General features: G+C 37.5%; 1 protein-coding gene across 4 annotated transcripts; it reads right to left on the reverse strand.

Annotated features, from left to right (window-relative positions):
- Window positions 1–257: 257 nt before the first annotated feature.
- On the reverse strand, window positions 258–24,331 carry LOC121961475 (aryl hydrocarbon receptor nuclear translocator-like protein 2). 4 transcript variants are annotated; one of them, XM_042511474.1, is made up of 17 exons: window positions 23,955–24,331; window positions 13,891–14,002; window positions 13,187–13,225; window positions 13,058–13,099; window positions 12,674–12,831; window positions 12,505–12,587; window positions 12,326–12,418; window positions 10,619–10,733; window positions 10,234–10,383; window positions 6,866–7,100; window positions 6,292–6,398; window positions 4,371–4,521; window positions 4,072–4,124; window positions 3,868–3,979; window positions 3,576–3,666; window positions 2,044–2,140; window positions 258–1,450 (listed from the first exon to the last, which is right to left on the reverse strand). In XM_042511474.1, exons 1-17 carry the CDS (start codon window positions 23,998–24,000, stop codon window positions 1,293–1,295), a joined length of 1,842 nt encoding a protein of 613 aa, XP_042367408.1. In that variant the 5' UTR covers window positions 24,001–24,331; the 3' UTR covers window positions 258–1,292. The 4 variants fall into 4 exon arrangements, with proteins under 4 accessions (XP_042367408.1, XP_042367407.1, XP_042367406.1 ...); XM_042511473.1 differs by having other exon boundaries at window positions 3,576–3,669; XM_042511472.1 differs by having other exon boundaries at window positions 4,072–4,127.
- Window positions 24,332–24,517: the final 186 nt, after the last annotated feature.

The following is a 24,517-nucleotide window of genomic DNA, read 5'->3' on the forward strand; positions in this document are numbered from 1 at the left end:
AAAGTTTGTGATTCAGCCACCATGTTGGAAACAGTCAAGCAAAGCAAACAGCACCGCCATCCACCAACTTTCTCATTATACAGCTAAACAGTACACTAAAATATGACCCCAAAAGACTGAGGTGAGAAATAGGCAATGCAGAAGCACTGATTAATATTTGATAAGCGCTGCCTAATTTGGCAGTTTGACTGCAGTTCACGAGTCGTGATTGACATGATTGACAGCTGCGCTAGAGACTTCCAGGCTGTGACTGGTAGTTTTCATTCAGGTGCAATGATGCCATTAGAAGCAATTTGAGGGGACAAAAAGGTTTTTTTTCACAGCTTATCTGTCTCGTGTACTTTTGTGTGGATATATTGACAGTGTTTGCAAATATGACAAAAAGTTAGCGACTAAAGCTTTAATAATGAGCACAGACCCAGCACGTACTGTGAGTGTATTGTGTGTTCTGATCATATAATGATTCTACCTCTGTTAAAGTGTATGAGAATTGCTTGGTCAGTTCAGTAAAAGTTGTATATGAACTCAAATGAACTTAAATGATGTGCTTTGTGTGGCTGTGGGAGCTATAATCTTCCAAACGGGTGTGGTGCAAGGCCTGAAGCATTTCCATATTTGCATATTTAATGAGTCTGCAATTCTCAATAAAGGGGAGAAGATGTTCTTTTTAGCTTTCCTCAGTACTTACCGGACACAATTTTGGGCGAACATTAGTCAGCAGAATATTTTTTACATGACTTAAAATGTGTCTGGAGGGGATCTTTAAAAAAACAAGAGTAAAAAAATGGAACAATCAGAACATGTTATGAAAAACATGTAGGTCATCACTGGGTACCGAAGGTCTCGCAAATGTCAACGGTTTGAGGGGTTTCTCTAGCAGCACTGCACATGGCAGGAGTTTCATTCACCTCCTAACCTTTGCTTCGCATTGGGAGCGATCTGAACGATCAGATAAATCATTCTGCTGCAGAAAGTCTTGGTTTAAGCCCCTCTGAGGATGCTGAGGTGTCACTGAGGAAGACACTGAATCACCACAGGCTCCGGGGACAATTTATCCTCACATTCCTTCAGGCAAGAGCCAGACGGACCAACAAGGTAATCACAGTAACAATAATTCCTATAATCTATTAGGCTTCCTCAAGTATGACATGTTGCGGCCTTTGGTACAAGCCCAGTGGGTTCAGTTGTGCAGGGCCAGCTCGGTCGGGCCCACAGAATGAACAACTTAACGTCCAATTTCTCGGCAAGCAAACGGCACAAGAGCATGTGAGAGCTTAAAGTCTATGTGCCCTCTAGAAAGGCCAGTGTAAGTCCTCAAACACCCCCGACTGACCCATGTTTACGTCCGTCTCCAGCATGCTCATGATTACCGCCATGGCTGCTTCGTCGCTGCTGAAGCTGCTCAAGCCTGGCACCACCATGTTGTCCAAGTCCAGCTGGGACGGCTCACCTGAGTGAAACAGAGCAGAGAAAAACAAGACGAAAAACAAAAAGAGATTTATTAATTTTTGGATTATGATACCCTGGGATATGTTGGTGATTTGCAGCAATGTTTGCACCTATTCAAAAAAGTATGTTTTTCTCCATATGGTAAAATATGGCCAAATATGGTAAAAATGATGTCATCAGGTGGAAAATAATTTAAATGACAAATTTGAAACGCAAAAGAATGACACCCAGAAATAATTCAATGCATGTTTTTATGCTTTGATGGCTGTGGGATGAAAAATTGTACTTAACAGTACAAATGTTAAAATGATGTTTACATAGTGTATTTAGACTTATTGGAGAAGCTAAGCTAGACATTCTGACATTAAACACAAATACACATTCTTGCTGAAATGTATGCCATATGGATGAACACAGCCAAAATAATCTAAAAATGAAGAATGAAAAGAGCATAAAATGTGCCAAACAGCCCCTAAGGGTTAAAAGCCTGCAGCTGTGAAATGGTGAGTGGGCTCAACAATACAAAGACTGCAGGAATCGTCAAAATAAAATGTCAAACCTTGGTTAAATTTATGATCACGCTGCTAACAGTACCTGAACTTTCTGAAGTTGCACTGCCGACGCCTGCTGCTGTCTTCGAGTCAGACTGGGACTGTGATGAACTACCTGCTGCCTCCTCTCTGCTGGACACCTGGAACAAGTCATGTGATGTTAAAACACTGTGCAAGGCCTCACATTTCACCTTTCTCCACTGACGTGTGTAATTAAACTCAGGAAAACAAGCTGTATAAGTGTCACATTTAAATAAGGCTTAGAAGCTTTTAGAGACACTACAAGGACATGTGAGTATTATGCAGCTGAAATACATTTCAAATCTTTATTTTAAAGGGACAGTTCACCCCCAACTCAAAAATACACATTTCACTTCTTACCTGTAGTACTATTGATCAGTTTAAATAGCTTTGTGTGAGTTGCAGAATGCTGGAGATATTGGCCATAGAGATGTCTGCCTTCTCTACAATTTAATGAAACTAAATGGCACTCTTGTGGTGCTCAACGTGCAAAAACTAAAAAAAACAAATTTGTAAAACTCAACAGCAATGTCACTTTCCAGAAATCATGACCCAGTTACAGTTTCCTGTAAGAACTATTTTCTTTCTACCAAACTACACTCACCAACCAAATCAAAATGCAGAGGTGTGCATCTACACATGGATGAGAGGATTGTGCTGGTGGCGGTGCGAGATATAAACATTTATGGCGCCCTCTTCAGCTGAGCTGTGCCATTAGCGAGCTTAGTGGTGCTAGGTGAGATATTTTTTTTCACAGTCTGTAGTAGTTTGGTAGAGAGAAAATAGTTCTTAAATGAAAGTGCCATTTTAGACTATCTGTTGGAAAGGAGACATTGCAGGTGAGTTTTTTGTTGGTTATTTTAGCATTACAAGCTGTTGAGTTTTTCAAAGTGCCATCTAGTTCCATTTTATTAGAGAGAAGGCAGACAACTCTATGGCTGACATCTCCAACGCTCTGCAACTCACACCAAACTATCTCAACTGATAAATAGCGCTACTGATAAGGGAAAAATATCAATTTTTGGGGGTGAACTTCCCCTTTAAGTACAGTACAAATATGATGAGATCATTCTAGTTTAAGTGATATTACTTCTTATTATGATTATATGATGTCGTGAACTCAAACAAATGTCCAGTCTTGACCTGTGAAAGCCACGTCCAATGATGTGCCCACATCACCAGAACTCCCCATGTCACTATTAATCTGCTTGAAAATGTACTATATGTGAGAGACTAGATTTAATTTGCATGTAAATACGACACAACAACAACATTAGCACAAAATTAGATATATCAAAATGCATTTTCATATAAATTCCCTTGCCATGCATTTGAAAGCTCATATGCCACTAAAAATTAATGAGGTATAAATGAAAACCAAACAAAAAAAAAAAAGAGTGAGGTATAAACAACAGAAAAAAGTAGGCATTTCAGTCAAAGTTTATACCATAAACATTAACAAGCACATTTTATGGCCCGACTTTATACATGCTGGCAAAAAGAGCGTTATTTGCTTCCATGTAAATGTACTGTTATAATTGGGAGGTCACTCACGCTTGTACTGGTTTGTGGGGAAACCAGTGGAAATTTTTCATGGGCCAGGCCAAATGGACTGGAAGCTCCGCTGGATGGAGACGAGTTCATCCTGCTTCATAAAAGGAACACAACAGGAGAGAATATGATAAGGAATGTGAATTTATTATATATTTCTTTGTATACATACCTTACACTTATCCCATTTCTATTCAATGCCCCCTTACACGTAACTGCATTTTCTCGTGTCCATGCCAACTCATTTCTGCAAAGGATCAACAAAAATGTCGCCCCACATATACACAGGACGCACCTGTAAGAGTCTATGAGCTCATTTGCGATTTGGGTCCCTATGCTGCCCGCGTAGATCATTGTGCCCACACCACTGGAAAGGCCGGGAATTATGGGTATTTGCTTTGTGTCGTCTGTGAAAGAAGAGGACATTAGAATCAACCTTTACTTTACAAAAATCTCACAAAGACATAAAGCTTCTAAGAATAGTGTGTGTATTTCTTACCCTGAAGTGCTTTTGAGCTGCCTGCCTCCTCATCTTTTGTGTGACCAGGCCCCCTGCTGGTGGAAAAGAGTATTTATTCATCAATATCCATGAATAAACTGTGTTATGGCAACATTATCAGAGGCATAAATTGTGTTTGACATAACACAGAAACAATAGTTTTGGATGATTTCTGTCAAGTAGATTTTTTTCTGTAACTTAAAGAACAAAATGACTAAAAAGCATGAATGGATGAATTTGACATTTTGTCTGAGACGTGTAACACTAATCCACTTCTTGATAAATGACTAAATACTTACGAGATAACCCGGTTTAAAGACACGATAAACTCGACTTCTTTGGTCCATGGATTTGTGAAACTAAACCACTGACTTTGGAGTGAAACATAGGAGCCATATTTTGTTTTGAACTTGTAGCACTGTGTCTCGATCTTCTCTTTGCTTCGAAGGACTGCCGAGAGAATGGACACGAGTGTCATTAAAAAGCACAAAATATTGTCTAAACAAGCCACGTGCTACTGTATAGATGAGGTGTTGCAAGTCATTAGCAAGCCTGTTCTCATCCCCAGAGCATCAAATAGGGCAGCTTGGTCAGTAGCCCTCTGCTTCTAAAAACAACACACAACACACCCTTTTAGCGTCTGTATGAGACACACCATTAGTATTAGAATTATCTATCCTTATTGTCCCCTTTTTCTTTTCCTTTCTTTTTGTTTTTGTTTGTTGTTGTTGTTGCCGCTGTTCTTGTTTATTTCACCTTGGTTTTCTTTGTATGTCCTTTGATGATTATCCCCAGTTCATACCATGGTTATACCTGTAAATCCACCACTCTTTTACCCCTATCTGTTTTGTCTTTTCGCACCAATTAACCAAAACCATCACTGAATCACTTTTTCTCTCCTTTTGTCAAGTTTTGCAGCTGCTCTTACAAAATACGTACTGTTATGTTTGGTATTGATAAAACGGGGACCTTCTACCTCGACAAAACAGTCCGTTGTGCAAAATAAGAAGTGCAAAGAAAAAGACGTACTTTGGGAGGCAGCAGATCTTAACCTTATCACTTAATGTTACCTTGGAGACACAACAAAACACCCTTCGACAAACTGGCCAGGATAGAATAGCTCTACTGTTGAGACTTTGCTATGTATGGAGTTTTAGCTTTTAAATTATAACTGCATACATTCTAATTTATTAGTGATTTATTGATTGTAGTTATTTTGGCCTCTGTAAGCTGTCAATGAGCTCTCAATGAAGTGTTATCTTTCTGCAGATCAGTCCATGTGATGATCTTCTGCTGCGCAGAGGATTGTGTGTCACAATTACCAAATGCATGCGATTGCAGCAGAACATCCTGGTGTTTTTGGCATGCTGCATTTGATATACTTTGTGTCGGGACATACTAAATCTTTTTCTGGTATACTAAATAGAATTGGAATTGTGGGTATTGGAACACATTTCATGATCTTTTTTCCAAACCTAACCAAGAAGTTTTGTTGCCTAAAGCTAAAGTAAAAGCCAAAAGCTACTTTACCTGTCAACACAGAAGTTTATTTTGAAAGGACTCTGTAGCATGTAACAAGCAGCAATTGTTAGGCCATCCTTGGGTGTCCAAAACTGACACTAGAGGGGTACCTATGGCAAATACACACTCTGTTTGTTAGCATTTATCAAATCAAGCCATAATCAGTGTGCTTGGTTGTTTTTTTAAGTTTTTTTTGGGGGGGGGGGCTTTTTGCCTTTATTTGGCAGGAATGCGTAAGCATGAAAGGGGGAGAGAAAATCTGGTGCTTGCTCTACCAACCGAGCATCTGGGCACTCTTATTCGTGTGCTTGTTGACCTACTGTTCAAGGTGTAAACTTTTAGTCAGTGTTTTGTTTTTTTTAGTTTAAACTTCAGTTTTTCAATTTTTTGAGACTTTAAACTTTCACCTCATCACACCTCAAATTCTGTATTTTCCTGTTATTGATTTATCGGCATACAGAGGTTTAATTCAAATACATGACTTGGGACTTTAAAAGGAAATGTATTTGACCAAGCTGCTGTATTTTTTGAGCTGGTGGTGAGAAAGTGTTGCAAATGTCTTTGACACAATAAAACTTTCCTTTAAGAATAAGTGCTGCATTTTTTTTTCAAACATGAATGTCTGATTTGGGGTACAGTTATCTTAATTAATCAGGTATAGGATTAAAGTTGCCAAGTGTGGTTGCTTTGCTCCATCACCTTGCCTGTGTTTCTCTGCGAGGTGCTGCAGGTCATCCTGGTGGAAGTACTCATAACACGACGTGCCGAGAACTTCCTGCGGCAAATAACCGATAACTGTCGTGGCTCTGGGAAAGAGAGAGAGAGGATACAGTGGGAGTTTAGTACGTCTGGCTTTCTCTGTCTCTGTTGGCATCTCTTAGGATTGTGCCAGTTAAAAAACAGTGACGCATGAAAACACAATGAAGGTGAACACTGTATAAATGAGTATCTCCAACATTCACACACATATGGGAAATTTGATTAAATGATTCACTATACTTGTGGTGAAATTTCTCCCCCCAAAAAATGAGAAGAGATTTTCAGATGATGCCATCAAGATGCATCGCTCCTTCTGAGAAACAATGGCAAAGACAGAAAAGATTACTGACAGCTGAACTGACAAAATTCTGTTAATGTGCTCAGAGGCCTCCTCGCCACAGCTCTGCCATTTCTTTCTCAGCGGAAGCGTTAGCCCAGAACAAATCCACAACTCATAACACGAAGATAAACAGTTATAAGTGAAGATGGAGGGAGTTAAAACGGGGAAACTCACTGTTGTTCGACAAAAGTGAACTTGCCATCGATGGCACAGCGGGTAACAAACTCAGAGGGCTTGATGCTGATGTCTTTGGGAGGCTGATGGGACACGTGAGAGAGGGGGCGGCACACCGTCACCAGGCAGGTCAGGGTCGAGGTTTCCTTCTCAGTGTCGCCCTCTGAGTCCAGCTGGCTGCTGGGCCAGCTGCGCATGTATCCAGTGCAGTGGAGGGTACAGTATCTGTAAGAGTCTGTGGGCACAAAAACAACTAGTTTTCAAATTGTGTAAATGTAGTATTGCCTGTAAAATACCACATACTGCTGTCCGCAGAATAATAATAGGATACACGGAGAGGATTTCATAGTTTTCAGCTGCTTCAATTTGTACAGTTATGATAAAATTACGTGTAAATTACGTGTTAATTCTCTTTGAGAAGATATATCATGATCACTTAATATTTATTGTTTTCTTATTATTTAGTATAATATAAACGTATTTTAAAGGACAAGACTGGAATTACTTTATGCTCTTCTTAATGTGAACAATATGAGCTAATTAATAATTCAATACTTTGTACGCTCCCCACCTCAATCATCCTTAAGCACATTCATCTCCAATGATGATGGGAATCTTTAAAAATGGGTCACAAATATTTTGTTACATATTTTCAAATAACTTTCTTCTGTAATTATCTGTGCCCTGTAGTTTTTTTTTTAGCAAACATGACTCAAATAGGACTAAATAGTGCATTTATTGGTGATTTTTTCCCAGGTGCGGATTAATACACATTTGGTTCTTCAAGATTTGCAAGACATGTTTTCGTGTACTTTTTTATTTCATATGTGTATGTATATATGTATATATATGTATATAGAAAAGTACTTATGTTTGTTTACTGAATATGTATGGTGGGCATTTGATGGCTTTTTTTTTTGCCCATGATTTTTTTTTAAATGTTGTTGTCTGACTTTATTTGCCATGTTCAAGATAAAGATCTATCTATCATAAAGGCCAACAGTAATGTATTGTTTGTTCATAAAAATCTTGATTTTGGGGACAACGACATGGCTGGATAGCTAGACAGTTTAAAATACTTTCAAATTATATTTAGCGCACAAAATCTTATCAACTTGGAGCAGTGAACATTTCAATAACATATCAACAATAATGATTGTTTCAGGTATTAGCCATGCCTTCAGGTATTTTCAGGGAAACTAAGTCAAAGCTTGTGAAAAACTTTAAGATTTTGATTGCAAAATGCATGAAAATATAAATGAATGGTCTTTCTTAATAGTATTTAGTTTTTTAGTATAAGTGGGATAATGCCATTATCAGAAATAAATGCCCTCTGCAGCATGGAGGACAACTCACATCTTCCTGTTGGTCAATAATTTTTTATAATTTTTACTTATTCTTAGAATTTATGGTGTAGAGTAGAAGATTTTAGATTGTATTGCATTATATTATATTATATTATATTATATTATAGTATAGTATAGTATATTATATTATAACCTGGAAGGCGCTGCTTCTCTTCTTTATACACTGCGGTGCAGTTGCTGAGTTTGGCCACTGAGTGGCGCCACAGCTCCGGTTTGTGTTAACACAAAGTGGGGTTTGGAACATCTTCTTACTTTGTGGTTATACAACACTGTAACACTGACCTACTTCCTGTGCAAGACTACTTGTTTTTCGTTTTTGTTTTTTTTTTTTTATAAATTGTGGCATCAATTTGGGAAAAAAGTTTCATTCAAACTCTGAAATTCTTTCCACCAAGAAAATCACTCACATTCACTCAAACTGACCCACATTTGGAAAAGTCAGGAAAACATAAATTTGTATGCATTTTCACTACAGATGATACCAGAGGGTAACTTGCGTGGGGAGAACATAAACAGAATTTAGTTAATACCTTAAATAAGCAGCTACAGAAATAATAGAGCATTTTGTTCGTTCTTTCCATTGAAATTGAGGTCACACCTTGCTATAGAAATAAAGGTTTAGGGTCACCTACTTGCACTCAACTTCAACAAAGTTTTGCCAACAGGTGGAGCGAGTGGATAGGGAGGAGTACAGCCCACTCACCCTTGCTCATCAGATCCAGATCAGATCTTAGAGGCAGAGCATATTTTCCTCTGGATTTTGTTTGTTTTCCACTGCCTGCCTAAACACTGACCTCATTGCCTAGAAACACATTTGAATATAATATTAATCTTTTGGTAAACACTCTCAATCCTCTTCCTCATCTGTTTGGGAGAGTCAATCCTGCAGGCCCAGAGCTGACCGTATATACAAAGCTGAAAAGTTCCAGTCTTTCTTTAAGAAAAAAAACTCAACTGGTTTACCTCAAGTGCCCTCAAGAGTGAGCGGTAATAGAAATAAAATGATCCAAAATAGCACAGATCCATGGGAGATGTGGATTTAAGAGGGTCAGTATGTCATATCAGTTTGATATTATGGTGCTGGAGATAACACACCTGGCTCCAGAAGTATTTTAGAGCGCCTTTCTGTGATAACATCTTATCTCACCTTCAGCCTGAAGTAGCAAATGAGCAGAGTGCTGCAGAGAGCCCATTCAGTGTCACCGACGTCATCTAAGGCTCAACTGATATGAGATTGTGAAATCAAATGCAAATATATCTGACACCATACAGCTGATTGCTGCAATATTATGTTGGTTTTCGACAATTTTCTTAGCATAAAATACAATGAATCAGTATTTTCTGCACGGTTGTGTTGTTCGGAGAACACAAAAGCAAAGAAATACAACGCAGGGTCGTAATTCTGATTTCTCTGGAGCTTGCTGCGTTGCATTCAGCAGCACAGCCTGTCCATCTGGTATTTCAAGTAGAGTAAAACTGAGAATCATTTGGAAGCACTTACTTGAAAATAGGACACTGCTTAACGCGGGAACAGAGCCAGATTTAGTGCAACTAGTGGTGATGTGAACTGAAAGAAAGTCAGGGATTTTGTTTTTATCTGTGCGCATTTGTCCAAAGAAGCGCTTTGTTTTGTCCAGTAACTGGCTAAATAAGATTTTTGTCTTAGAGTAGCATTGTGTCGAGTAAGCCCCAGTGCTTTCATTTAAGCTTTGGAATCATTGACTTATTCACCAAATGTGTGGCTATCAGCCAACTAGTCACAGCCGATTATATTCACTGAAGTATTCAGCACAGCCATTGTCACCTATACGTCCACTAGGGGAGACCGGGGGCAATTGAAACATCTCATATTGCAACAGGGTATTTTTTTTCATCTACAGTATTTTGCTCTGACTGAAGTGAGTGGGATGTTCAAACCAACATTTCCCCTGTGATTTTGTCATCATAAAATGGGAAAGTGCAGCTGCTAAATTCATAGCCTGGAATGCAGTCTGAACCCACCTTTCTTTTTGGAAGTACTAGGCAGTGAGTGTCTGCCCTCTTGGTTCCCCGCCACTCGACTGTGCTTCATCCGACAGAAAAAGGACCTCCGAGCTCCAGTGGACAAGTGGGATGGCGTGACAGGGGCATCCACCTGGACCTGAACCCCAGCTGCACACAGAAAGCATTTCTGGTGATGACACTTATTGCTAATTGTTTAGCTAGCTTAGATATTGTCTTTAACTCTTCTACGTCGGGTTACAGCGTCAGTTTTAGTTTTAGCTCAGACTTTATAGCCTGGCATTGCCAGACCAATTTTCAAATGCCTCCTCGAGAGCAAATAAAACCTGAGCTGAAAGATTCCTCTGGTTCTCACACTACAGATGTGACATGACAACAGACGTACTTGCAGCATCAATGAGGCGTTGGCGAGGGTACTCTGAAGACGACAGCTGTTCCTTCACCTTGTTGATGTCTTTGGGGTGGATGAAATCGAACAAGCTCTGTCCAGTCAGCTCCAACTGTGAACCCAAATGATGACATCCCATAATAATAACACATAACACATTATTGTGCATTTTGTCTGTTAAGTTGTGTAGCCTTTCTACTTCAACTGCCCTGATCGTCACACAGCTCATTGTAAAAAAAATCTTAAGACACACTACAGTTTGTCAGCTCTGCATTGAATAAATGTATCTTGACTGTAAAAGGAGTGCTGCAGCATATATCCAGACATGGTTTACTGGTAAGCCCCAAAATAACACGAGCTGCCCTGCAGACATGGTGTCAGATGACTACAGAAGATTTTCTCTAGCATCCTTCCTAATCTCCAGCCCTCTCTGCTGACCTGCAGTCCATCTCAAAGCTGCAAAATGTGGTGAAATAATGTCGAGCAGGTGTGGTTCATTCTGGCTGCCAAGCCCAATAAACTGAAGTTTAAAAAATATGTATATAAAAGCTCAGGCATTGCCCTGGCCCTGCAGAAAAGATGATTTTTACTTGCAAAGACCTTTATTAGAGTTTCTGGGTTTTTTTATGTTTCATAACTTTGAGTTTTAAGGTTAAATTTGGAGACAATTACAGTTTTTATGAAGACTGAGCTGTCAAGATTAGGATTACATGGCACCAGCATAAACTAATGCTGAAAGCAGCTCAAACTTACTGATAAAATGTGATAAAATACAAATTTGCTTTAACCATCATCAGTTTGCAAAAAAGTTAAAAAGCTTAGTATTTCTGCAATAACTGACTGTTTTAGCTACAAAACTGACATTATCACTGTTAAATTTGCTAGTGAACACTTAGGCCTGCTTATTTAAACAAACAGCAGATAACACAGCATCATTTTAGATGAAACTGAAGAGAACCGATAAGAGCCACTTACTTTGATAAAACAAGAGACATGCACTTGAAGACAAAGACAAAATGAAAATTTAAGACAAAAATTCTGAATTTGCATTAGAAGGATTTTGTTATTATTAGTTTGTAGACTAAAATTCCTCGGCAAAAATGCTAAAGCACTACAGGTAAGAGCAGGTTTGGTGCTCAGTGTGTATAACTGTTTCCTGTCAAGTTAGCACATCACTGTAACACCAAGGAAATAAAAATCTGATCAAATGTGTGCAAAGACCAAGAAAAGGCCAATAAATTAGAATTTTTTAAAAATCAAGCATTATTAAGCATTATTTTCAAATGACTGGTGGTAACAAAACAGTAAAGAATTTTAATATAATCTAAAATATAAATGGTTTAAGTTTAAAAAAAGCTACATATTCCTTTTTTCACTTGTTGCCTTTATTTTTTTAAATTAGTGTTATCTATTGATGTTTTCTGTTTCATATTGTTGACTGTTCTGATATAATTTAATTATGATAATCCTAATACTCTAATAATTCTACTATTTTACTTAATCTTATGTTTTGTCAGTTTGAAGACACTGTACTTTTAATGCTAATTTTTGCTTAATTTTATTTCAAAAGGGAGAAAAAATGCAAAAGAAAATGTTCAATTATATTTAAGTTAAATGTTTTGATCTTTTGTTTGTCTGGGTTTTTCTTTCTATACTTATAGCTGATGACTACAACAAAATGAGTGATGGAGAAGTGAAACACACCCGGCTAAAGTTGAGGATCTTGGAGACGGACTCGGAGATGAACAGGATTTTAGCCCTGTCAGAACTTACAACTAACAGGAAACCGTCCGCAGCCTAAAAGAAAGACAGAAACATTAATAAACACACAGACAAATGTGATAATAAACTGGGACTAGCTGGGGTCGTACGTGAGCTCCTACCCTGAGCAGAAGGTGCCTGACGTCGTCATGAGGCAGGATGGAAGGCTTGAAGGTGGTGTCTGTAAAGGCGCTGCCCGTACCAGCTGAAAAACACAGGCGACACAACATTTTAGATGAAACCCATTAGACGTCACTGATTTATTAGTTTTAAAATACCAGGTATATATACCTTTGAGGGCTTTCAGGTGTTGCACAGCCTTCCGCAGCACAGTGAGTTTGTCAAGTTTGCGAGCCATGGGCTGACAGGCAGGGATCATGGCAGCCAGCTCGTCGATGAGGGTGTTCATTTTATCCCTCCTCCGCTTCTCAATCTGTCGGTGAGGCTCCCTATACAGGCGCAGGCACAAATCAGACATTTCTACCCACTGTTTCTATTCTGGTGGGGGTGGGGTGGGGGGGGGTGGGTAAATACTTGAAGTTCACACTGCATTTAGTTTAACATTATGAAAGTCATTACAGTTTTTAAATAGCTGGTCACATTCAATGCAATCAATCAAAGCCACAAAGGCACAAATGGCTCGATCATTTGATGTTAATAAAAAAAAAGGATTACCTGAAGCATTTCATTTTGACTTGCTGATCCTCTCCTTCAGATCTGCAAATAAAGGGATCAAAAAATCTAATTCCTTGCCAGTATTCTGTCAAAAAGACACGTGCAAACACAGCCAAGAAGTCAGTGTACCTGCTGAGGTCATCGTCCATTTGGAAGCTGTCACTCCCCCTGTAAGATCAGATACATTGTGGCTCATTCAACCCTTTTGAAACCTGAGCAAATTGGCTTGATTTCTTTCATAAACATGGGAAGAAGGTGTTTAGCAACTTAACAAGAAATGGACCAACACTTAGCAAGAAATTAGTGAAAAGGTATAACAAAATTACCTGAGAATAAGAAAATATAAGATAAAATAATGATAATTAAATAATATGTAAATAAATAAAATAAAAAACAAGAAAATGACCTAAAGAAAAAGATCAAAAAATGATAATAAAATTCACTTTTTTTTAATAAGTGAAAGAATTATAAATCTAGTTTTCTGATCATTTCCTTTTTTTTCATATCTAATGGTCACATCCTTTTGATTTCTAGTTTTTTAGATCATTGTATTTTAATCTTCTTTTTTTTATTTTTGCTGTTTGCAGGACATTTCTTGCCAAGTTGCTGTTTTTGCTTTTTCTGTATTTTTGAAAGAAATGTAACCATTTTTTAATGCAAGTGAAAGGCATTTGAATGCAACACATAAAAACTGATGTAGATCCAGGTGTGTGGGTTAACACACAATAAGAGCAATGTATGAATTGTACAGTACAGTAAACATATTTTATTTCAAAAACAAAAAGTAAGATGACAGTGAGTTGTCTTAACAAACAACATGGGGCTCCTCTTACTGTGCATGGGTGTCTGACCTCTCCTCCACATCTCCCTTTCGTTTCCTTGGCAGCTCGACAGCTGGCAGCGAGGGGCCCGCTTGGCTCGGGCCTTCCTCCTCTGCAGTGAGATCTGATACATGAAAACATCACAGTGATGTGAGCAACTGCGAAAGAATACGTCAACCTTGAGAGCTCCGGAGGCTGGCTTGTCAGATGCCCTATTAATAATTCACCTTGAATGAATGAACAAGACTCACTCTTCTATGATATGGGTTTGTTGGGTTTGTTGATCATATCAAGCAGCGAATAAAATAATTTTTCAATAAGCTAATTAGACTGTGTTTCTTACTCAGTGCAAATGCCCTGAACCAAATTGAGACAAAAAGTGAATGACGAAGCAGAAAATGAATACTCGTGCAAATCGGTGAGGCCATACCTAATGGATGGATAACAAAATGTAAACGTGTCTATGTGACAAAAACAAAGTCAGTGCACCTTCAGGCTATGTAAGATATATGGGGCTTATTAGTGGCAATGCTGGGAACTGCTGAATGCAATTTGTTTCATGTTTTTATTAATATTAATATGTCATTCCAGAATTGTTGCAGCCTGTTTGATTTATGTGTGTATAAATATGTATAAATATTTAAGTCCTCAAAGTAGTATCGTCAATGCTATTTATTGATATATTTTTTAATTTGTGAATAGTAAAAACACTGTTTAAAAAAAAAGTTATTTTATGTTTAATTAAAGGTCCAGTGTGTTGGATTTAGTTGCATCTATGGGCAGGAATTATATTCATAACTAGGGTTGCAGCAATATACCGATTTAAAGGTGCACCAATGTACGACACTGAAGAAAAAAATGCAACTGGAGGGAGAATCGTACCTTTATGTTAACTATTTTCAAAAGGGAGGCTTTTTACACAAACTCCCATTAAATAAATGGTTTCAAGTCTTAATTATAGTGATGAAACATTGTTCAACCAAAACTAACTCTTCTCTTTTAATTCCAATAGGGGTAATCTTGACTGATAATAATAATAATAATAATTCTGCAATACCATGGAAATCTCATACCACAACAGCCTTATTCATAACTATGCTTTCATAAGTTCATAATCAGCTGAAAGTATTGTGTCACCTAAGAATGAGCCGTTTATATGAAGTAGGTTCACCATGTTGTTCTACAGTAGCCCAGAACGGACAAATCAAACATTTGCTCTTGATAGGGCCATTTGCCTCTTCACTGTTTTGTGGTTTTGGATTAGCCACCACAGTTCACCTACACACTTGGCACATGGGAGAAGTGTCAAAATTATACATACAATGAAGGCTTTTTTTAACTGCAAATTTGAGAAGAAAATTCAAAAAGGTTAGTTCAAGCTACATATATTTTCACATTTAGATACATGCTTTTCAAAGTAAAATATTTCAATTCATTCAATGTAGTTGTATTCAATTTACTCTTTAAAAAAAAGTAATCAGTCCCTCACTAAAAACTTAAGCAATCCTGGAACCATTGGCTATAAATCTGACAGCGATTTTGCCTGTGGACATCCAGGCCAAAACTTCCTCCTTTTTTTTCTTCCATTATTCAGTAACTTGAGTTTGTAGAATGTCGTTGTGGTTTAGAGACGACTAATCAATAAACAAATATCTGCAGAAACTTATTGGAAAAAAAAGCCAATAATGGGATCCGAGACAAACTTTTGTGCCCCTTTTGATATCCACATATACTGTTTACCTGCATGCAACAAAAGCCAAATTGAATGTAATTGTTTGATACAATATACACAGATAACAAATGGAAGCCTGAAGGCGTCCAATACCACAACCATATCCAGATTCTGCATTCATATGCAGATATCTGCAGAGATTTGCAGTTAATCATAAAATTAAAATGATTTTGGCACTCTATGAAACCAAATTTAGTGTTGGGATTTCATGAATTGTTTTTGCATCCATAAAAGTCCTTGAAAAACAACAACAGACTTGCAGATCTGTATTTACAAGTCATAAAGTAGCCCATCTTGTTTGTTTGTATATTACTGATGTTTTTCTTATTTTGAACCTAAAGTTATTGTAGCACAGCTTTGGAAAAACCTGGGAAAAAAACCCCCATCAATATTTGAATCCATTTTTGTCCTCAAAAGCCTGACGTTTTTGTGAGCGAACAATCAATGACTCACAAATGTGTTTGCAGTGGTGGGCAGCAATCCTTTTTAAAAGGATGATATCTCACTCAAGAATGTTCGTCTAACTGCGGAGAAGCTTTTAAAGCTGACCTGTGGCTGCCAGAAACATTTCTGTGTGCAAAAGCTGCCAAGATTCTTGTCCTTTTTTTCTATTTAGTCTCTCGCCAAACTCACTCCCCCGTCCCCCTTCACATTCACACGCACTTTAAAAACGCCTTGGCTCAGTCTTCTGTCGTCATCTGTTTCTCTCCCAGTGCATTGGCTGAAGGTTGCCAGTGAATGGCGCCAAACCTCCAGCTATGCTCAGAGTGTGTCAGTTTATCAGGAACGTGAGAGCAAATGGGGTTTGGGCTATCGTCTTACCTAACGTTTATATAATGCTGTAACAGTGACCTACTTCCCTCTCAGGTCTACTAGAATTTAAATTGTGTCATTTATTTCTGGGAAAAAAAGCGTTGATAAAAGTGAAGACAGTTTTTCAACGTGACTGCTGACCGTGACTGACCCACATTTTTCACACTAAAGGAAAAAATGTCAAACTTGTCATAATTTACCCATAATTTTCCGCTATAGTTTATGAGCCGGAACATTTAACAACACAGTATTTTTCAAGCTATCCTCAACTTTTAGACACTGACAAATGAGTGTAAAAAATTCTTTAAAAAATGAACCAGTGAGGGAAGCATACATGAGGTTACAAAAGTGAAACTTATAAACACAGTTTGCTTTTATAAACACATTTCCATCATACTGTAAAATCTGACAAGTTGATTTTATTTTTAAAATTTAGGAAATGGATTGCCTTGAAAAATATAAGTATATATAAATATTAATCTTAATTTATGTTGACTTTATATCTAATAAGTTTACTTACAATTTAGATACAAGACAACTATAAAGACATAAAAAATTACAAAGACACTAAATAAGTATAGAGACACAAAACAACAACAAAGAAACCAAAAATTATAAGAAAGGTACTCAAAAACAAGATAGGCTCTATAAAATAACTAAAGAGACGCAAAATGAACAAAAAGGGAGATAAAATGACTACAAAGATAGTCAAAATAACTATAAAATGACAAAATGATTACTAATGTAGTTTTAAAAAACTAGAGACAAAGTAACTACAGAGAAAAGAGATTCAAAACAACGCAAAAAAACACAAGATGACTACAAAGATACTCAAAATAACTAAAAAGGATATAAAATTACAGAGACACTAAATAACTACAAGGAGACACAAAATGACAACAAAGAAACAAAAAATTACCTGAAAGGTACTCAAATACGAGATAGGCTATATAAAATAACTAATAAGATTCAAAATGAGCAAAGAGGGAAAGAAAATTACTACAATGATACTCAGAATAACTAAAAAAAGACACAAAATGACTACTGAAGTAGTTGTTTAAAAAACTACAGAGAAACAAAATAACTATAGAGAAAAGAGATGCAAAACAACACAATGTAAAACAATGCTAAAGAAACACAAGATAACTACAAAGATACTCCAAATAACGACAAAGAGACATAAAAGGACTACAAAGATACTCAAACCAATTACCCCAAAGAAACACAAAATGAAAATGACTACACATATATTAACTATAAATAGATGCAAAACAATTGCAAGAAAAAACTTTTCATAATTTACAGATAACCTTCCTCTGTAGTTCATGAGCCAGAACACTTAAAAACACAGAATTTTTCAAGCAAGTAATTTAATTGTTTATAATGACAGCTATTGCATGTCTGCCTGTCCTGGCAGAGGGGATCCCTCCTCAGTTGCTCTTCCTGCGGTTTTTATCTTTTTTTCCCATTATAGGATTTTTTGGGGGGTTTTCCTTAGTTGATGTGAGGGATGCCATTTGCTCTCAAGCCCTCTGAGGCAAATTGTAATCTGTGATAATGGGCTTTGTAAATAAAACTGAATGACTTAATTTTGTAAAGTTGTTGCAACCTAAAAATGGCACATTTAATGAAATCAAGCTTTCTAAGTTTTAACTTAAGTAACCAAGTCTACTGTGATCTGTATCCTGCTGGTTGCAAACTAGGCAGTCATAGTTTCACAACGAAATTAAGTAAATACAGCTAAATTCCAAGTAAAGTTAACCCTTAGTTTCAAAAATTAAGAATTATGGTTATATTTACTTCCCTTTTTCAGAGCAAACGTTTTCTACGATTATTTTAAGAAAGATCAACGCATTTTACATTGCAGCAGTGGAGTCAACTTTTCCCAATATTGAGATAATTGTCTTTAATCCCTGCAGCGTTTAGTGGGTCATCACTGACGCAAAAGTGGAATGTGGGAGTTAAAGCGTGCCAGCTCTCCCTTCCACCCACCACACCTCTTCACCGCTGATGCTGCACAATACGCCGCCCCCGACGTCACACTTTTTCCTGTTTCCTCAGAACATTTTCCCCTTGTAGCTTTGTGAGCCCTGCCAGCCCACTGGCTAAAACCTGCCATCTAGGAAACGACAGTGCCAACTTTGTTCACTGCTGAGAGCCAAAAGCTCCCGTCGTGACAAGAGCGCTAAAGAGAGGCCAAGTCTGCAGGGCAGCAGATGACGAGCCATATTACTGAAACGCAGGAACATAGACCACCACCCACGGTGGAGACGCACGGGAGTGTAACAAACTCAGCATGACCAACAGATCCAGATATGCACGATATGACCTACATGCAATTCCTTACGGCTGTACATTTTCTAACAAGGGTACATTTCATCCCACTTGGATAACTTCATGGTATTTGAACATGGAAAGTAGAGTATGAATGGCATGATTTTTTATTATAGACATGATTATATATAACCGGGAAAGTCCACAAGAACACCTGTATATACAATACCCTAACCTGACACAATACAAACCAGGACACATCTAATTCAGCATTAAATAGCCAAATAGTACAACAAAAAATGCCATACATCACCACAACAGCCGAACAAGCAAGCAAAAACAAAAAAAGAGCATCTGCCAATCTCTACCTGGATTTTGATACTATTTTAGAATATTAGACACTACTATTAAATACAAATAATATTAACAGACAGATTATTTTAGTCCTTCAGCTCAAAACGTCTAAACATCTACAAAGCAAAATAAGTGCTGCTTTATTCCTCCAGCAAGCACAAACAGCAAAAACACATAACGGGGAATGTCAAACAGAGTGTTTAAAGAGTGTAAATTACAGTGACAGCATGTGCTTAAAAGCTGCAGCAAAGATCTGGGTACAAACTGGGTTTAATGACTGACTACTGGTGTCCAGATGTATGAGTACTCTTTAATTAAAATATTCATGAGGGTTACATCTGTATTTACTTAGTTTAGCAACTAAACACCAGGGTGTGATATGTAGCAGGTCTACACTTTGAAATGTTGGTATTACAGGGCTACAGCCCTAATACTCAAAAAAGTCCCACAATTAAGATGAATTTAATTTGAGGTTAATGAACGGATAAATGATCACTAACTTTACCAAAAATGAGTTTACTTAATAAAATTGTTAATAGTTTAATGCTGATTTCAATCAGGTTTTTGTGCACCTGATTGCTCTTCTACGGTCACAAATTGCTGTAAAACTACAGCAAACTTCTAACAGTTAAATTTAGTTAAAATAGAGTAAAAAAACCCAAAAGCTTAGTGCTTTTTGGAGCCAAATAACAGTTAACAATATGTTTCTGTTTTAGTTTAAGGTATTATGCAGTATTTTTTTTTTTAATTTTACCAAAAGTTAGGCCTAACTGAGGGACAGAAGCTACAATAGAATAGAATAGAATACTGTTAGAGATTTAACTGTATTATACGGTTGAAGTAAAAGTGCTAAAAGTGCCATAGCAGTCATTTCCCAGCTGCAATGACACCATAATGACAGAAAGCACAGAAGAGGAGGACCTAGAGAAGCTGACCAGTCAAAGCAGACTGTTTTGGGTTTGTTTTTTTTGGGGGGGGTGGGGTATCTTAAAGAGACAGGTGCTTATACTGAGCACTTCAGGCAAAGGTTGAAAACAGTTATATTGAGATAGTTAGTGTGTGGAAAAATAATGTGTTTTTTGAAAATTAAAGCATGTAAACAAACTCTAGTAGACACCCCACAAAAAAGTACGAACATGACAGTTAGCACGATATAGGACCTTTAATATCTACATTGTGTATAAACCTCTCTGGAGTTTGGATGCCTTTAACAAACACATTCACTGTGTTATTTAGAAGAATCTGAATCATGAATTTATTCTTAAAATGCTCCATAGTCTATCAAATACTGTATGTTCAACACTGCATTTCAAACTCTTCTTGTATTACCAGGGAAATATAATAATAATGACTCTGGGTCACTAAATTCACCCTGTGCACATTTAAAATGAGTTACTTTTACAGCTCAAACCGATGTTTTGACTGTTATCTGAGTAAAAATAAAAAAACAATCTATATAATACCCCTACAAATCTATACAGTGAGATACAGCCTAATAAATGCAACTGTCCTGCTTTTCTCCCACACTGAGATACAAAAGCGACTATATATTCTACAATAGGATGGCATTCATTAAAGTAATGCTTTGGCCATGATAGGAAGTATATTGACTATCACGGCAAACATACACAGTTGCAGTTGAGTGTAAATTTGTATCCTTGTTATCCTTTGAAACTATAACAATATCTAGCATAAATCCCCTCTGACTCAGACAGCCAGCCCACGTATACTTTGTTTTCCAAAGGATGGATATTCACACAGCTATTTTGTAAACCTTCAGGCTCAGCCATACAAGAGTACTTCCTTTTGTTGATATTCAACACCGGATGGCTTTTTCAAGGCCACAGCCAGGACCGCTACTCTTTGCAGTTTTATTAATCCATTAGTGCTCCATGTTCAGACTACTAATGTCGAACTACGGATGTAAACAGAGACTTGCTCACTCTCTAGTCACTGCATCATTATTTGCTACTCTTCCAAAATGTCCACATTTTGCGTCATTTCACATCCAAGAGATGTGAAATGACGCAAAAGAAACACAAGATGACTACAAAAATACTCAAAATAACTACAAAGACACACAAAATGACTATGAATGCAATTTTAAAAACTACAGCAACACAAAATTACTACAGAGACACAAAACTAAAATTACACAAAGATACTCAAAATAACCACAAAAACAAAACAACTAGTGATGTAAAAGAACCCCAGAGAAACACAAAATTATTAAATACTAAAAATAACTGCAAAGAAACATAAATTAACGACAAATGGACACAAAACAATTACAACATGAGAATATCAAGTAAAAAATTCTAACTGTCTTCCTATCTAAGCTCATGGTCAGTATTCTGTGTTTTTTACAGCTTTATCTGATCCTCCTGAGGCATTATATCATATATAATCATACAGAGCTCAGAATCTTTGCTTGTTTCTAGGGACAGGACCACGAGTTCTGTGGTTTTGGGTAGATGCAGAAACAGCAGGAGAGCCTCAAATCCTACAGTTACAGTACAGTATGCTCTAGTTATTTCTGGTTGACTGACCTACAATGCCCGCCACTCCTCACGACTTACAAAGCCCATGACATTATGAAGGACTTTTTCAGGCAGAAAGCTGCGTAACCATAGGCCTACACATAGGAGAGGACTATAAAAATTATAGGCAACAATAGCAGAGGAAATTTATACAATAGCTCACACCACACATTTGGAACAAGTAATAAGTCAGTTTGTAAGCAGGCTATGTACTTTTTTTTGTATTCCAAGTGTGCCATTCAAATACTTAACTCACTTCAAATGCAAAAATCATCCACAACTTTTTAAAGAGTTTTAAGCTGAAATAAGTATTCAAAAGTCTGCTGTCCAGTTTCATGGAAGGGCCAGGGGCTGCACACAGAATGGTTTTTGAAACAATGCAACCTAAATATTTTCATTTAGTGAGACATGCTTTACTCCTGCATATCAAACAATATTTTTATTCTTCACTGTTACATATTACTAGCATTTTTTGTTTTGTTTTTGGGTTGTTTATTTTGTTTGTTTGCTTTGAAAATATGTTATTTAGGTAATGCATTCAAGGTGATGACAAAGCCACAGCACATTCAGTAACTTTGCAAACATTTAATCACTACACCTTTGGCAGGTAATATGCTGATATGACATGAGCACACAAGATTTGGTGGATTAATCTTGTCTTTCAAAATAAAAAAGCATTATGTAAATAAAAAAACTGTGAAAAACACACAGAGAGAAACAAGAGAAAAAAACTGAAATAAACAGTATTAAATCTCGATGATCGCCAGTAAATGAACTATACAGATGTTAATGCTTTATTTGCAGTATTTTACATGGAGAACATTCTATAATCATAATGCAATGAGAGATTTCACAACCAATTTTGGATCAGATAGACCAGCTATAATGTTGACATATTATACATTAACAATACTTCAACACTCTATAATGGGAGTTATTTTTAGCTTTGTACACAAGGGAACATTTATTAAAATTATTAAATTTAGCAATTTTACTTTTTTCCTCTTGTAATTTCTGCTTTAACCTCATTAGGGTTTAACCTTATTGTGACCTACACTTTTGTTAATTTGTAAACAGGGTTTTAAACTTATAGAGTGCTATCCTAATAAAGAAAAATCATAGTAATATAGTGGGGAATTTACATTAAATAGTTTGATTTTTTTTAATCGTATTGTATTTTTGTGGGGAGTGAATATACTGATTTTACGATGACCCTAATGCACTTTTACTATATCTTATTTGTCTGAAAAGGCCGATAATATTTCTTTAAAATTAAAAAATAGATTTCAAGGTCATCTCTGGAATTTAAGAATTATTCTTATTATTTCATCTCATGATGATATACGACCTTCATGAAGGATCTTTTAATGCTTACAAAAACATAGCCTGCTAAATGATTTGTTTGTTACTTTTCTTTTCGCGCTCCTGTGCTTTTTAATTCAGTTTAGTTACGACTTTTTTTTTTTTTAACTAATGATGAGTTTCCAAAAAGTTTCCGTAGCTGACATTACTGTCGTCCTCCTTGGTCTGATTTAAAGCTGCAGGGAGCGACTAACTCCCTCTGCTGCACAGTGAAGGAAGCGCTGCTCCACTGATCTACTGACCCACTTTCGAAAGGAACCGCACGAGAGACCAACCTTGTTGAAGCACGTGACCAACTAAACTCCTCGAGGACACTTTAATGAGGGTCCGTCAACTAAAAAAAAACTTTAAAATGTTAACGAAAAGTGTTAACAACGAGAACATACTACTAAGGCTGACTTGATTAAAAAAAAAAACTTTTTCGGTAAAATATGTTGCCATAGACACAGTCACGTGGTAGCCTACTCTCGACAGAAACGGAACAAAGCGCGCGCGTCCCTCCGGAGACGAGCACGTACAACGGAATAATGAATGGACTGGCTTTCTTGCCACTATGCGCCCGGCACAGTCGTTTAGCCACCGGTTGCCAGTCGGAATTTGGGGTACAGTGCGGTACAATAGGTTAGTACATGTACGGTAGACCGGCTGGCTGCTCTGGTGCTGAAGATAGTAGCGCGTTACTTTTGCCAGTAGCTAGAACTTCCGCTCGGGTAGCTGATGTCGTTACAGTCGCAAATGATACTGTAACGTGTCGCTTGTAGTGTCACCTCAAATAAATGTCACCTCAAACAAAAATAACTAACAATAAACTTTGCTCTTTACAACCCTCTTGCTGTCAAACTACCGCCTAATTAGTCGCGTGAAGGGGGCGAAGAAGTTAGGAACTACTTTCAGGAAGTATTACCTCTGCTTTGATTTTTTTTTTTTTTTTTTTTTAACGCCAAAAGATGGAAAGAAGCTGCAAAAAAATAGTACCGCCATTAGCGACCCCGAGCACTTACCTGCCAGCCTGTCCGCCGTCCCCTCAGAGCCACTAGCCGCCGACATGCCTGCAGACTGGAGCCGGTGTTCCCGGTGAGCGCCGCATGTGGAGCCACCAGCTGTAGTAATAGGCTATCAGAGGAGATGAGGGAGCTGTACAGAGCCGGGCTGTTGTATAATTGACTTCATTTTTCTCCTCACCCTCCTCCTCCTCCTCCCGAATTTTTTTTTCACAAAGGAGGCGGAGTGGGGTGGGGGGGTTAAGGGGCAGAAACGTGAGGGACGGGTGAGAGCGAGACACCCATGTCTTCTAGGAAACAAGGAAAACCTCGCACTTGTCTCCTCCCCTCAACGCCTTGTTGGTTCATTCATGCCCGCCGTGCGCTTCAAAGGGTTAAGGCGTTTTACTAGGACAGCTGCAATCCATTCATATCAGATTGTCTCGTGAGCTAGCGTCGCTTTAATTTGGAAAATTAAGCGAAAACGTTTCTCTGCATAAATCTGCTGCTCCCTATATATTTTTTGCACGTTTTCATATGACGTCATAAAACATATAAATAGTCTATGCAAATATGAGTGTGTT

Source organism: Plectropomus leopardus, chromosome 22 (genome assembly GCF_008729295.1).
Source record: "Plectropomus leopardus isolate mb chromosome 22, YSFRI_Pleo_2.0, whole genome shotgun sequence".
Lineage (NCBI taxonomy): Eukaryota > Metazoa > Chordata > Actinopteri > Perciformes > Serranidae > Plectropomus > Plectropomus leopardus.

Bases quoted from the DNA above. Each gene is read 5' to 3' on its own strand.
- LOC121961475 (XM_042511471.1), bottom strand. From the start codon at position 24,000: ATGTCGGCGGCTAGTGGCTCTGAGGGGACGGCGGACAGGCTGGCAG. The intron at 14,003-23,954 runs GTAAGTGCTCGG...TTCATGTATCAG, and splicing joins GACGGCGGACAGGCTGGCAG to ATCTCACTGCAGAGGAGGAA. The intron at 12,832-13,057 runs GTAATCCTTTTT...GCGCCTGTATAG, and splicing joins GTCAAAATGAAATGCTTCAG to GGAGCCTCACCGACAGATTG.